Source organism: Daucus carota, chromosome 4 (assembly GCF_001625215.2).
Source record: "Daucus carota subsp. sativus chromosome 4, DH1 v3.0, whole genome shotgun sequence".
NCBI classification, from domain to species: Eukaryota; Viridiplantae; Streptophyta; class Magnoliopsida; order Apiales; family Apiaceae; genus Daucus; species Daucus carota.
In genome coordinates, this window is record NC_030384.2 from 31,360,734 (window position 1) to 31,375,871 (window position 15,138).

A 15,138-nucleotide genomic window follows, 5' to 3' on the forward strand; every position below is an offset into this window, starting at 1 on the left:
ATAACAACTTTTTATAATATAAAACACTACTACACACTACTTTCTCTCATTATCTCCATTCTATAGTAATAAAAACACTATGACACCCATTACTTTTCTCCTCTATCTCAAATCTATTATTAAAAGATATATAGATCTCATCACTTACCCACTTTTCATCTAACTTTACTCATTTCTTACATTTTGTGTTGATCTCCGTGTCCAATCCCAAGGTATATAATTCATTGAGACGGAAAGAGTAAATAATTTTGTATATAAGCTGTTTAATTTGATTCCTGATTAGGAATATTTAATTTTGACTCATTTGGAATTAAGTAGTACTCCCTCCGTTTCTATTTACTTTTTTCATTTGAAATGTCGGGACTGTTCATAACATCAACTTACATCTAATCTATAAGACTAAATATAGTTATGAGTGATCTAATACAAAAATAAAGATATTAACGATAAAAAATGTGTGTTCGCAAACGTAATAAAGACAAACAAAAAAAGTATTAAGAGACGAGGGGAGTATATATATTTAATACTAATACAAAAATAAAGATATTATCGATCAAAAGTGGGTGTTCGCAAACGTGATAAAGACACACAAGAAAAGTATTAAAAGACGAGAGGAGTATATGGCAAATTACTTTTGTCTTGCTGTATTTGCTTGCATTTGTATTCACTGCAGTGCTATCAGTCTAAGAATTAAGGTAGTTATTACTACTGTTTGGCTTGTTTTAAAAAAAGTTGCTTATTACTTAAAATGAAGAAGCAGATTATAAGTGATAAGTGAGCCACGACTTATAAATGATTAAAGTGTTTGGATGCTCTGACTTATAAATTTTTTGTGTCCGAATAACTTTACTTATAATTTATTATTTATTTGATTGTTAATTTGAATTTATAAATTAATACTTTTCAAAATAAAAATCAACTTAGGGGTCATTTGATAAATCTGAACAATTAATATATGACTGAATAATATATCTGACTGACATGAATGAATAAAAAATCTGAATTCTGAATGAATAATTTTATTTGATAATTTTTTCAATATATCTGAATGATAAATTGTTTAATAAAAATACAAATAAGTTACAAAATCTTTTGATCAAATTTATATCTAATAATTATACAAATCTTATAAGTGTTTAGTATAATATATATTTAATATTCTTAAATATGATGTAACGGTTGATTTCAAGGTAGTAATGCATGGATGACTCGCTCAGACAGAGTTTTTGAAATGAAGGGTTCAGCAAAATTTAAGATTCAATCAGCTTGAATAACTGCATCCAAACGAGTTGAACGAGAAGTTTCGGTCAGCTGCATCTTATTCACCTCGATTCAGAAGAAAACAAATGGGCTCTTAGAGCACGTCCAACAGTGCCCTGTAATGGTGTCCTAAGTTAAAATTTAAAGCATTTGAGATAAATATGTATTCCAACAGTGTCCTAGTGGTGTCTTAAAACAGTAGGACACACTACATGTGCCTTATTTATAAGGCACTACCACACTTGTCCTAAACCATTTTAATCCATAAAATATTTATTTTCTCTCTCTTTTCACACATTTTCATACTTGGCTTATATATAGTTGTATTCAAATATATTAATATTTTAATATTAAGACATGAAGATAAGGCATATTGTTGGAATGGATGTATGTGTATAGTGTCCTAAATCACTAGGACATTATATTTTATTATATATATAGGGCTTCTACTAAGACACTGTTGGACTTGCTCTTAGTCTAGAGCAAAAATTTACTATTTATAAAATTTTAATTTCAAATATATAATTTTAAAAGATGATATTGTAATACATATATATTATTATAAACTTTGAGTTTGCATGTAAGCATGAAGTCCTATTCAGTAAATGAATTAGTAGTTCCAAGAAGTTCCAGAAGAAAAGAAAAAGAGCTTATTGCACTTTGTAACCCCACACTTTGGCTGATTAGCAAATCAGACCCCACACTTTGAAACGTGACAGTTTGTAACCCTACATTTCATTTTTCTTTCGGTTTGTAACCCTCCGTTAAAAACAGCCGTTAACTTTAACTGTTTGAGAGGTAACAGTGTGTATATTAGTTCCTAACAGCTACTTTACCCCATGCGACCCCTCAAAATTTATGTATTATATTTTAAAATTATTTCTGAACACACATAACAATATATATTAAATTACAAATAATTTTTAAAATATGTATTCATTTTAAAATTTTAAAATAAGTTACATCATTTATGTAAAAATAAATAAATTTTCAGATTCTAATTCTAAATACTTATTTTAAAAATTATTTTAAATTGTAATACATATATATTATTTTAAACTTTGAGTTTGCATGTAAGCATGAAGTCCTATTCAGTAAATGAATTAGTAGTTCCAAGAAGTTCCAGAAGAAAAGAAAAATTAGGAAATCCAGCTTCTCAACTTCTACTTATAAACGCCAAAAAAAACGTCGCTGCTTATTTGTCCAAACACACAGCAAGAATATGGAATTAACTTCTGAGACAAAAAAGCATTTCTTTTAGATAGCCAAACACCCACTATATATATTGTGTCCACTGGAAGACATTTTGCTAATTAACTGTAATTTCTATATTCACGTTTGTTTTCTAGATTTGGATAAATATATCCGGTCATGCGATTACAAAAATTTCAAGCTCAAAATAACTATTAACGCACATTTGAGTTATTAAAATTATGAACAAGACCGGATTTGAAGGATAATCCGCGTGAATATCATTCTCTGGCATCGCTTGTTCACAGCACGTATATAACAAGCCAGCTTCTCTATGCATTCTTCGGTCCAAGTCTTCTTACTTTGTATTTATCCGGACTTCCATTGTTTTGGTCCAAGAGTTTGACTTAAACCAATAAATATTTGGATTGTAAAGGTATGAACGTGAAAATATTTGATGTTAACTCGTACAAGAGCAGATACATACAAACTCCCCGTTTCATCAGTATCACTGATGCACTAAATGTTTTCTATTTACTTAACTTGCGTTTAGTTTAAAACTTTAAAAAAATTGGTCCTCCGAGGTCACTGATGAAGTCATGAAGTGATGTCATGACATTGCTATATACCGATAGATAATTACCGTCATTTACAGATAATTAATAACAAGATATTGCTAGGGAAGTTTCTACTGGCAATAAATTAATAAATAATCCATCTACGTGTTGAACTAAGACCTGGCCTGTACTTGACATAATTTGTAATATAATGTAATCTCGTATATTAACCCGATGATTATTTGTTACAGAACCAATATTCTATATTATTATGACCCGGCCCGGCCGCTAGCTGATAAAAAATTTCTTGAACCCCAAGTAACCAGATTAAGTTGATTTCATTGGGTAAAAACATAGGTACTTTGTTACACTGACCTTGCAACCGTGTTTCATACGCGTATACATATATCATATGGTGCTTCTCTATATATACGTTGCGTGAGCAGATGAAAAATACAAGTAAACACACTGCCGAATTGGAGTGCCCTCGAAAACTGTAAGAAACTTCACCATCACCACCACCACCGCCGCCGCTAGTCTCATACTGCTACTTCTATATCTTCGTTCTCCCTTGTTTTATATATCAGTTAAAATCTTGATCTCTCTAGCTTTCTGTAGCCTTGTTTTCAATTGCTCAAATCTGTTGAAGTGGTTTTTTTTTTTTTTTTACATATTCATCTTTCTATAGGCATGCAGTTTGATACGAATATGATTTTTCCATGCGTAGATGCAGATCTAATGAGTACTGTGTGTATGTGTTTGTGCTTATGATCATGTATATATAGATCGACAAAGTTCATGAGTTTGCATTGTCACATATATCATGTGATATCATCAGCTAGCTCTGGTAATTAATTAATTAGGATTAAATATAGATGCATATGGTTCCTTGGGGCTTTGTGGCTTGCTAGCTACTTATGAGTTCTTAAATTCGTAATTAAACGTGCCTCCTGGATACCATAGCAGATCTATGATCTTCAATAGCTCATATATTTTGTTCTATTTGTTCATCAAGTATTACATATAATATATAATCACGTCCTCTGAGATTTTATTTAAAGATATCATCACTCAAATACACATGTTGATATTTTTCTCAGAAAGATATAGTTAATGGAATTATGGAAGTATATGTATAAGCGCGTGTGTTATCTACAATTTTCTCGATGAATATAATGTTTTTCTCTGGGTTGACCATATAATTGTATATTTTGTCTGGGTTGATCAACAATCATATGTTCATGGCCAATATATGTTTTGAATGTGATGGTTTAAGAGAATCTTCTGTTTTACCTGAATAGATTTCCATGTATGTTTAATTGTTTGTCTTGCTTTGTCCTGTAAGTAAAATAAGAATGTTTATGAACTTTATGTTTGATGGTCTTCAAGATTAATTAATTAATATCATATGATGTGATTTGAACTGATGTTTTGATTGGACGTAATTAATTACTTTTGTCTTACTGTATCTGCATGCACTTGTATTCGCTGCAGTACTATCAGTCTAATAATTGGTTTGGCTCTATTCAACATGCAGAAAAACTTGACACTATGTCTCTGCGAAGAGATTGCCCTCATTCCACACAGAATCTGGTGCCAACCGGAGATATTTTGTGGCGGAAATGTGATATTTGCAAAGATGCCATATTCGGAGTCGGTACATGTTTCAAGTGCAATGGCTGCTCTCACTATTTTCACCAGATCTGCATTCGACCTCAACCAACTTTACAACACTCATTTTACCCTCGTGTTAACTTCAATTTCTCTGCAGCGCTGGGGAAAGCAAGACAGAGATGTGTCGCGTGTTACCAAGATATAAAGGGGTGTCTCTACGTTGGCGATAATGCTATATACATCCATCCCTTTTGTCTTGTGAATTTGACAAAATCGGTATCAGAGGCTAGTATTGAATATCATAAGCAACAAATGGGCCGGCTTCTGGAAACTTACGATTCAGATGGAGGCCGGGTTGGTAAAATGCTCAGACTTGAGTGCCAAAAGTCATTGTCGGACGATGTGAAATGTATCTTCTGCGAACGAGAAGATACAAGAAACCGTGGATTTGGATGGGTTTACAAGTATACTTATACAGTTGGGAGAAACTCGACAGAATTGGAATGCCATGTTGCATGCCTCAGAGGACAAATCAATAAATATTGCCTGAACCAAATTGTTAAGAAACATCCGGGGAGTACTTACGATGATGGAACTTATTTCTTGGAACTCAAACGTAAATCGGGACTGGAAGATAGAGCAAAAGGGATAGCTGGTTTGGCTTTGCCGATTGCAATCGCGGGGTTGGACCTCATGATTTCAGCCTTCGTGGGAGCTCCTTTAGTAAGCCTTTCACTTTCTTTTTTGCTTGGCATTGCAGGTGATCAGGTAATTACCACATTCCTTTTCCCGTGAAATTTCCTTGAAAATTCAGGTTAGACTTTTCTTTTTCTCAGAAAGATATTTGACTCGATCATAATAATCAGGCGGAAAGGATGCTTCGTCGTCCACGGGGTAAGTGAACATGCTTGTTCGAGTGAAGTTTCAGCTGTTGGTGCTTTTTTAATTTGTTTTTTGATTTTTTATTCCTTAATTTTGGTATATTGTGTAAACATCATGTAATGTTTGTAAGAACTTGTATGCAAGTTTTATTGCTTTAGTTTTAATTGAATAATGATGATGAAATGTAAAAGATATTTAAATTCTTCACGAAGTCGGTTAAAATTGGGGCACTTTTGCTCAGCTTAAACGTAATATTTATAAGTTACTTATATCAATAATGTCATTCCTAATATAATAGTGGACTTCTTCTATTCGCCAAACTGGTGATTTAACTCATGCGACATATAAAACACCGAGAGATGGAGAGAAGAGTTTAGGACAATGAGCAGTAATGGAGCCATGGAGGTCGTGTGTATCACGGACACTTAGTTGAATTTACAACGAGAACTCTTGTTCTTATTCATTTTTTACAGACGAAAGCCAGCACAGTTAACTTAAGTACACACATTGCAAATCTTAAGTATATAGTATGTAGGTAGTGTCTCACCATGAGTTAAAGTCTATGTTCTAAAAATTAATGATTAATTGTGATTTATTATTGATTAGTTCTTTCTGTGCAAAAAATAAAATAATTATAAATAATTAGTACTTTTTCTTGAAATAATTATCAATAATTAGTACTTATTCTGTAACTCATGCGTACTGATTAAATTTCTGATTATTTAATTAATAATATTTGATCAATTTTATTAATTCTTGATTAGTTTTATTTTATAATTTTATAGATTAAATCTGATTCTAAGTTTTCTGAAATACATAAAATGCATGCAATGCGTAGTTTGTATATACAATATGCATTATTTCCTGCTTTCAACACACTATAATGTAGACGACATTTGGCCAGCATTCAAAAATCTCTCTAAAAAACCATAACTTTAAAAAGCATACAACAATTACAGAATTCTATAGAATCAATCTATCCTCGCTCGTAAACTCAACATAAATCACCAAATTGATTATTATATGTATATATTGATATTTCAACACGGCCTATTAATTTTGGAAAACTAATTTTATTTATTCTGGAAAATGACTTATGTTATGAGAAATTTATAAAAATACTTATATTTGAAAGAATTCAAAAACGTGGTTAAACTTGAAAGGTTCAACCCAAGTTAAATATACCAAGAATCTTTAAATATATATATTTTTATAATGAAAAGATAATTAACATATTACTATAAACCAGAGAGGCCCACGAATAAGCTCAAATATCTATGGACCAAAAGTATTAATTGTCCAAGTATCGATTAATTTTCTTTAATATTTCCACCGTAATTGTGTTGCAGATACGTACTTAACCGAATTCTAAATGTCATCTTCTTTGATGAATTTATGTAAGTTCAATAATAATTTTTAGCATTATTTCAGCTTAACAAAAAATTGAATAAGTCTATGAAGTCGAGCAAATCATTTTTATCACAATCCAAATGTCATATATATGAATGTTGATTTCGACTCTCTATATAAATTTCGAAAGTTTTTCCAGTCTACACACGTCTTAACCCAAGAAGTGGATGTTTCACCTAACATGACATGCATTCGTTATGTGACGACTTTGCTCAAGGCTATCCGTGTTTATTTTTCATATAAAACATGTAATTTCACTCATAAATTGAATTGACGCTCTTGTAATTTACCAAGAAATTAGCACCGGCGATGATAAACTTTGTTTCTTGGAACTCAGACGTAGATCGAGACTGGAAGATACAGCAAAAGATAGGGCCGTTCGGGTTAGCTTAAAAGAAATGAATCCTTGCTTATAGTAAAGAAGTAGAGTAGAAGTGAAAATAAATAAGTTAATAAAGTGTTTGGAAAAGAAGCAGAAGCTGTGAAAGAGAAGCTAGCATTCTCAGCTTCTTAAAAATGCTTCTACTTCTTTACATAAACGGGTCAAGAGAAGCAGAAGTCAAAAGTAGCTTCTGCTTCTCTCAACCAAACAGACCCATAATTCCTCAGTCACAATGAATTCCTTACATTGAGATTGGGCACGGACACTAGAAAATGTATAAAGTAGTATAAAGTAGATTTGAATCTAGCCAAGTGTGGCGAGGATCTTTAAATATTTGAATTCAAGTCTTTTTTTTTGAAAGGCAACTTGCATAGATATAAGAAAACCACCCTTGGCAGGGGAGTACAAAAGAAACAGTGGCAGCCTACAAGAGATGCCTATAATATCTCCAGCTTATATCTAGGGAAACATCAGAAAAAGCCTATACTAAGAGGCATAATCTACCAACCATACATCTACCAAAAGCCAACCTACATGTATGGATCGAGTAGAAGACAAACCCTAGGATTTTGACCTACATCACCACCCCTTCTTCCTCCACCTCCACATCATCTTCAAAGATAAAGTCCTGAATCTCAGCCTCTTGGTGATCCGGAGCGTTAGGGGCCATCTGAAAAGCTGCACCAGCCAGAAAATCTGCAGCTAACCCCACCTCCATCGGACCCTGAGGTGCTGCCAAAGCCACTTCGAGCAGTTCCAACTCTTCTTCAACCATTTCAGCTTCGATAAGGTCCGGGTCATGAGGACCCAAGCCGATATCTAGGTCCATTAGCTCCGCAGCACGACCTAGAGGCTCCATGAAGAAGAACAGACGAGTGAAGAGCTCAGCGCCCAGAAGGGCGAGATACGTTGCCACCCCGTTCCTACGAGGGTAGACGTAACGGATGGAGCAGTTCCAGGAGGCATTGTTTTTCAGCAACAAGATTTGTTGAACAATGCTCGAAACTTGAGGAGAAGTTGCTGCATTAGGAAACTTGATGGCTCCAAACGCCTCCAAGTTATCAGTTTCCACGATAACATGGCGAGAGGTGCCCAGGAAGGCCCGGCGCATGCCACAGAAAACCGCCCACAACTGGTTTCCCAACGGAGTCAGCCTACGAACCGAACCCACAATGCTGCTTATCATGTTACCATTGGATCTTCGCAAAATTACTCCCAAACCAGTGGTGTTACCGTTCATGACCGCAGCTTTCAGGGTTCGTCAAATCTTTGCATGTACTCCGCTGCTTGCTTGAGATTGAAAAATTGTTATAATAACTTGTCTTCGTAATTAGGTGACATGTATTTTTCCTCAAGTTTTGCCTATTCTTTACATTAGCATTGGGCATGGAGACTAAGTTGAATGTATAAAGTAGTAATATAAATTAATAATAAAGAATAAGAAAAATGGAGAAAATGACGGGACCTATTCATATTTAATGAATAAATTTGAAAAAGTAGGTGAAAATTGTGGGTGTGATTGAGTTTTATATTGTAAAAGCTTACTAGTTTGGAAAGGTTTTTAATGTAAAAAAATAAGTGAAACGTTCAAAACGGAAAATCATAAAGAATACGGTGGGACGGATGGTTTCACTTTTGCTTGTCGCAATTGCGGGGTTGGGTCTCATGGTTTCAGCCTTCGTGGAAGCTCCTTTAGAGCATCTCCAATGGTGCTCTTAAATCACTCTTTAAAATATAATATAATATAGGACTCCTAGTGAGTTAAGACATTGAAAAAGATTTCAACTCCAATGCTTCCCTTTATACTTGCTCCTTATTCATATTTTATTCATATAAATGAGAGAAAAAAGTAAAAAGAGAGGATTGTTGGAGATAAAGTTGGAGGGAAATCAATATTATATTCATGAAAAAGAAGTTAAGAGCTCTTACATGCTCTTTAAAAGAGAGGAGAGATGATGAACTCCTAAATTTTTAAAGAGCATCTAGGAGCCCATTGGAGCACTAAATTTTGATTTGCTCTTTAAATTTTCATTTAAGAGTTTGTTTAGAGAGCTCATTGGAAATGCTCTTAGTAAGCCTTTCACTTTCTTTTTTCCTTGGCATAGTAGGTGAACATGTTCGAGTGAAGTTTCAGCTGGTGGTGCTTTTAATCAGCTGAAGATGGATATGTGAAGTTGCTTCCGTGGATAATTTTTGACTGGTGGTACTGTACTTGTCTTCCTGTTTTTGTTTTTATTGCTTAATTTTGGTATCGAGTAAAAGTTTCTCGCTTGGTCCTAGTCTCCTAGTTAGCATGTTCCTTTGGCTGTATTATGGCACGTATTTTAAGATTTTTATAAAGTATAGTTCATAATAATTTTTAAGTAAGGTGTCTAAACAAGTTTTTTGATAATTATAATATTATTAATATAAAAATTATTAAAGTAATAATAAAATATTAAAAATTATTTTCATAATGAATATCAATATTTTTGTAAAATAAAGTTTCAAAAAAATTTCTGAAAAGATTAAAATTTCAATTCGTCAAATTCTACTTATAATAATATATATCTATAGAACATAAAGGTTTTGGATATTGACCTTTTCTACCCTTCAACAAAACAACCCGCCTTATAAATTTAAGGATGTTTTTGTCTTTCTCTCAATTGTTAGAGTATCCACGTATAAATGGGTATGACTTGAGAGTCTAGAGACAAAACAACAGTGTCCCAGATTACTACTTTAGCAAATGGATCGCCCCTTTGTTGTTAAAACACAAAAAACAGTTTTAGGACTCCACTTTGTTGTTAAAGCATGTTTTGAATGACAAGCTCTTTCTCATCTCCCACTTTTACTTTCCATAGAAGGGAGGAAGCATTTCCATAGAAGCATAGTCAAGTTTTTAATAATAATAATAATAAAAATAATAATAATAATAATAATAATAATAATATATGATGACCGAATTTTGGTACTTTGATATCTATGATGTTCCACTAAAATGTGATTTCGTTTATTAATAAAGGGATTGATTTTCCTAAGCAGTGAACAAAGGATTGATGGAAGACACATGCAACCTTACTTTGGTGTTTTAGAAACTAATAGATTAACATGATACATAAAAACGAAGTATTAATTTTCTTATTTTAGTCCAAAACATGAGTGCATTGTCCCCCCTAAACTTATTTGTGTACGTAAATAACTCCGTACCGGAGAAAAGCTATAACAATAATTGACTGGCCGATTTGATTTAATCGCTTAAATAGTTCATGACAGAATATGGGCATGTGCCCACTAGTCCTCCACCTTATATATATACTGTCGTTTTCTACTTTAAATATAATGCATTGTGGCTGGAATGGAATTTTTCATATAACAAACATATAATGCTTCGGTGTGGTTCATAAAGTTTAAGACACAATTAATTTTAATACATATCAATCATTGAAAGAATATTCGACAAGTTGCATAATACTCGAAAACGTACACAACCCTTTGGAAGTCTAGTGAAATGGCTATATGAATTATAGCCACAATTAATACTCTCCTCCAGTCCCAGCATCTGATCCTCCTAGCAGCTCATAAAGAGGCAACAGCTTATATGGTTCCTCCTTGAGGGTCACTTTTTCTCATCTTCGAAAAAGAAAATTACCTCATTTTTTACTTAAATTATTTTCTAGTCCTTGGATGGAAAATTCAGATGATGAAATCAACGATGATGACATAGAGCGGGAATTTGAGCATGGAAGCCACAAGCACACGCTACGTGTGCATCATGCTCGAGAGCCTTACAAGTGTAACGGTTGCAAGATGCCGGGGTCTAGAATATGCTTCAAGTGTGTCGATGAACTTTGCCATTTTCATCTTCACCCAGCTTGCTTTGCAGCAGAAACCGTTCCCACTCTCCGCCACACTCTCCTCGACGATTGTGATTTCGAGTACCACGAAAGCCCCCCTCAAGTCGCTCACCACGGTGGAGATTTTCCTTACTGTGATGCATGTGGATTAGACATCTTAGGGTTCAGATATCGGTGTTTCACCAAGTCTCATGGCCTCAACCCTCATGACCTCCATCCGACTTGTATGAATCTCGAAAAAGATATGGAATACAGAGGTATAAAGCTGAAACTCAAGAATAATGAGGAATCCAGATGCTTGCATTGTGGCGAGAAGTATCCTACTGAGGGATGCATACGTTTTACTGGATGGAAGTGGGTGGCCAAAGATGAGAAGCACTGGGACTGGGGTTTTCCTTTCTGCCTTTGGGGTAGGAAAATTTGTTATCATGTCAAATGCATGAACGAGATGCAGGCTCCTGGCTACTCCAGAAAAAAATAATAGTACTTAGCGCCTGTTTGTTTTTAAAAAACAGAAGCTACTTCTGGCTTCTGCTTTTTTTGACCCGCTTGTGTAAATAAGTAAAAGCACTTTTAAAAAGTTGAGAATGCTAACTTCTTTTCTAGATCTTCTAGTTCTTTTCCAAATATTTTATTAACTTATTTACTTCTTACTTCTAATCCACTTCTTTATTTTAAACAAGAAGTTATTTTTTTAAGTTTGCCTAAATGTCCCCCAGTGTAAGGCTGTAAATCAATACGGATTATCCGGTGACTCGGGTTATATCCGACTTGAAGATATGATACATGTCTCATATCCGTTTTGAAAACGATTTAAATTTGGCGGAAAAATTAAACCCGTATAATATATGATGCCGGATATGAGCACACCTATAACTGCTCAGATTCGGTCTCATATAATTTTTCATAATATGATCCTACCCGAATATGATCCACTCTTCATACTTCGAACTATACATATTATATTTTAAATCCATCACATTTGTAATTAAATAATCATCATTTTATAAAATTTTAATATCCTATTTAAGTTTATATCTTCATAAAATATGATTTATTTAATGTGATAATGCTTATTACACTACACCATAGATGGCTTTTCTCAACGTTTTAGCCTGCTGTTGCCGTTGCTAATTGTTGCAGTAGGTATATTTGTTCTTCTCTATCACAACAATATTCTAAAATGTTGCCATAGATATTAAGAAATGTTGCCAAAAAATAATATTTATTATTTTATTTATGAGGTGTCACTTTGAGGCCACTCTAATGACATTTTATCTAGTGTCAATTCCGTGATCAAATCTTTGCCTACTTATCCCCCGTTAATTGAATAGTAGCCCGAAAAGTGAAATAATTTTAAAAAATTGTTTTAAGCTTTATTTGTGAAAATAAAAGAATGATTTAAAAATATTATTTTTACAAACATAATATATTCGGGATTTTTAGAATTTTTCTAAATTTGAAAAATATTTATGGACTCCTAAATTCATTTATTTGTTATATATAGCTTTTATATTTGTTAAAACCAGTTTACACTTTACAAGCAGAGTAGTCGGTTCAATTTGGGGATAAAAACAGAGGTTAGGGTTCTCAAACCCATTTGGCCGATCGATTCAATCAGAGGTGAGATTAATTGTGTGCGTGTGTTTATCTCTATATGTATAGTTTGTATGTATAATTGGGGATAATGATTACTGGTATTCTTTGGCGGCGGTGATGTTTTTGTTTCTAGCGGCGGAGGACGGCTTTAGAGGCGACGCCGTCAGTAATCGGAGGGATTATAGCTGATAGGAGGATCTGGACACGAGAGGCGTCCAGATTTGTTTGATTTCTGGGGTAAATGGTAGTGTGTGGCTGGGGAATTGACATGCGGTCTCGGCTTTACTCTGGCCGGAAGTGTTGCGGCGTGGGGATGAGCAGCGACGGCGTCTACTCGATGACGGGTGGTATACGAAGATGTGGTAAAAGGTGGATTGGATCCCAAGAAGGAACCAAGAATTTCAGGCCAAAGTGTTTATGAGTGGTAAATGATTTCTTAATTTTTGTTCATAGCTTTTGGCATATGGGAGAAGTATGTAAGAAAGACTGTGAATCATTAGTTATTGATTATAAATTTTTTTGAAGAAATAGTTATCACTTGTTTTCTTTTTGATGGTTTTAACTTTTAATTTTTATCTGTTAGACTATATATAATGACTACTTTAATATTACAGATCTCTGAGGAAAATTGCAGTGCTTGTCCTTGATGTTTTGTTACCAGAATGATGGTGTTTTGAGGATATGTAGCTTAATATTTCTTGAGCAATATCCTCTAGTTGAAATAGGCAGGAATAGTAATTTGTATATGATGCTGTGAAGTCGGTATGTATCTTTGTGCTTCACTTATTCATGTAGCTTAGTTAGGCACAAGCTTTGTAGTCATTTTTATACAGATTTCTTAATGGGTAGTAAATTGATAGCATTATTATTTGTCAATGTATAATGTCATTTGCAGATGACTTAGCACAATGTTGGAGCCTTGGTAGTGCTAAGACCTGGGGAGCAAAATGCAGTTGCTGGAATCGTCACATAAAGAGGTACACGAATTCACAAGCTTATCTTTAAACAATATACTAAAGTTAGTTCCAGAGATGCTAATTTTCTAGGTTTCACTTGATCTTTTCCCATTTACCAACACTTGTAATGCTAATTTCCTTTGGTTATGATCTTGTTTGGACTAAGCACTTTCCTTTATATAGGAAGCCTTGAAGAGTTCTTTGTTCTTTTAGACGGATTAGATTCTCAACTTGAAAGCGAAAGAACAGAGTTATAGGAACCATATCTGTTTTTCGATGAATCAGTTGTTCTATTCTAAACTTCTTCAGATATAAAGTATACTCAGAATAGCTTTCTACGTGTCTGTGTTATATGAATTCTCTAGTGCTTTTAAAAATATCATCAGCAATGTAATATAAATGTAATATAAATGCAAAAAAAGATATGCGTTCCACTGATGAGAATATAAATGTAATATGATAGACCTGAGCTTAGTTAGCTCTAAAAATTGCCTGGCTAAGAACTGTTTCATGGCAATGACAGCTATCTTGGATGATAAACTTATTAAGATGAGAGAACAGTTTGTAGCTGGTGTTGACGAGGTACTTGCTGATTCTCAATGCTCATGACAATAGTTGACCAATGTGTCCTGTAAAATGTGATTTCCGCAGTTTCTTTCTTAAATCTATATGTAAAATTATGCAATTTCTTTCATAAATCTATATGTACAATCATGTTGGAGCCTTGGTAGTGGTAAGATCTGGGGAGCAAAAACTTTAAAATCTCTTTATTTATAGGATTTGGAGGACAAACTTCACCCGGGAGGTCCATCTGATCCATTGGGACTAGCAGATGACCTTGATCAGGCTGCACTTCTCGAGGTAAAGGAGGTCAAGAAGACTTGCAATGTTTGCGATGCTCGGATTCTTGTTGCTTGGTTAAGTGTTGGCATCAAGTAGTAGTAGGGACTAGGGATGTATATTGTGGATGTTGATTTTGGAATGGAAGGAAATTTATGTATTCAAACTGTACCTTTTAATTTGATAATTTAAAAACTATTGCAGTTAGTATAAAATGTCTTGTAGTTGCTTTATATTTACAGTTGTTATATGTTAGAAACTGTTGCAATTGTGCCGGACCCCGCAGTATAGTAGTGGGACCCACCAAACAGTGGACCTAATATATGGACCCACTGCTTGGTGGGTCCCACATTTTTTTTCAAAATTATGCCTTTTTGGCAACGAAATTTTAGATGTTGCCTTTGGATATAAACTGTTGGCTTTGCAAGCTACGGCAACGCCGAAAATACTAACAGCCAGAAACTGTTGCCATTGAAAATTTTCGGTCTGCTGCAACAGTTTATGGGCTTCTGGCAACGTATTTGTAATGTTGCTGAAAGCCATTTATGGCATAGTGTTATTTTCATATATATTTCATAAATGATATATACCAACATATAATTATAAATTTT

The 15,138-nt window shown here is 33.9% G+C and overlaps 2 protein-coding genes and 1 long non-coding RNA gene across 12 annotated transcripts; all 3 read left to right on the top strand.

Annotated features, from left to right (window-relative positions):
* The first annotated feature begins 3,368 nt into the window (after nt 1-3,368).
* Nucleotides 3,369-5,668, top strand: LOC108217576 (uncharacterized). Of its 2 annotated transcripts, none has more exons than XM_017390410.2 (3): nt 3,369-3,504; nt 4,546-5,390; nt 5,489-5,668. In XM_017390410.2, exons 2-3 carry the CDS (start codon nt 4,560-4,562, stop codon nt 5,522-5,524), a joined length of 867 nt encoding a protein of 288 aa, XP_017245899.1. In that variant the 5' UTR covers nt 3,369-3,504; nt 4,546-4,559; the 3' UTR covers nt 5,525-5,668. The 2 variants fall into 2 exon arrangements, with proteins under 2 accessions (XP_017245899.1, XP_017245898.1); XM_017390409.2 differs by having other exon boundaries at nt 3,436-3,594.
* A 5,294-nt stretch (nt 5,669-10,962) lies between these two features.
* LOC135152291 (protein VACUOLELESS GAMETOPHYTES-like) lies at nt 10,963-11,613 on the top strand. The gene has a single exon (XM_064092166.1). It carries the CDS (start codon nt 10,963-10,965, stop codon nt 11,611-11,613), a length of 651 nt encoding a protein of 216 aa, XP_063948236.1.
* A 597-nt stretch (nt 11,614-12,210) lies between these two features.
* LOC108217590 (uncharacterized) lies at nt 12,211-14,742 on the top strand. 9 transcript variants are annotated; one of them, XR_001806177.2, is made up of 6 exons: nt 12,211-12,278; nt 12,680-12,755; nt 12,865-13,493; nt 13,627-13,708; nt 14,211-14,269; nt 14,465-14,742. It is a non-coding gene; the product is annotated as an uncharacterized LOC108217590 (long non-coding RNA). The 9 variants fall into 9 exon arrangements; XR_010291019.1 differs by having other exon boundaries at nt 12,229-12,278; nt 12,677-12,755; XR_010291020.1 differs by having other exon boundaries at nt 12,253-12,274.
* The last annotated feature ends 396 nt before the right edge of the window (nt 14,743-15,138 follow it).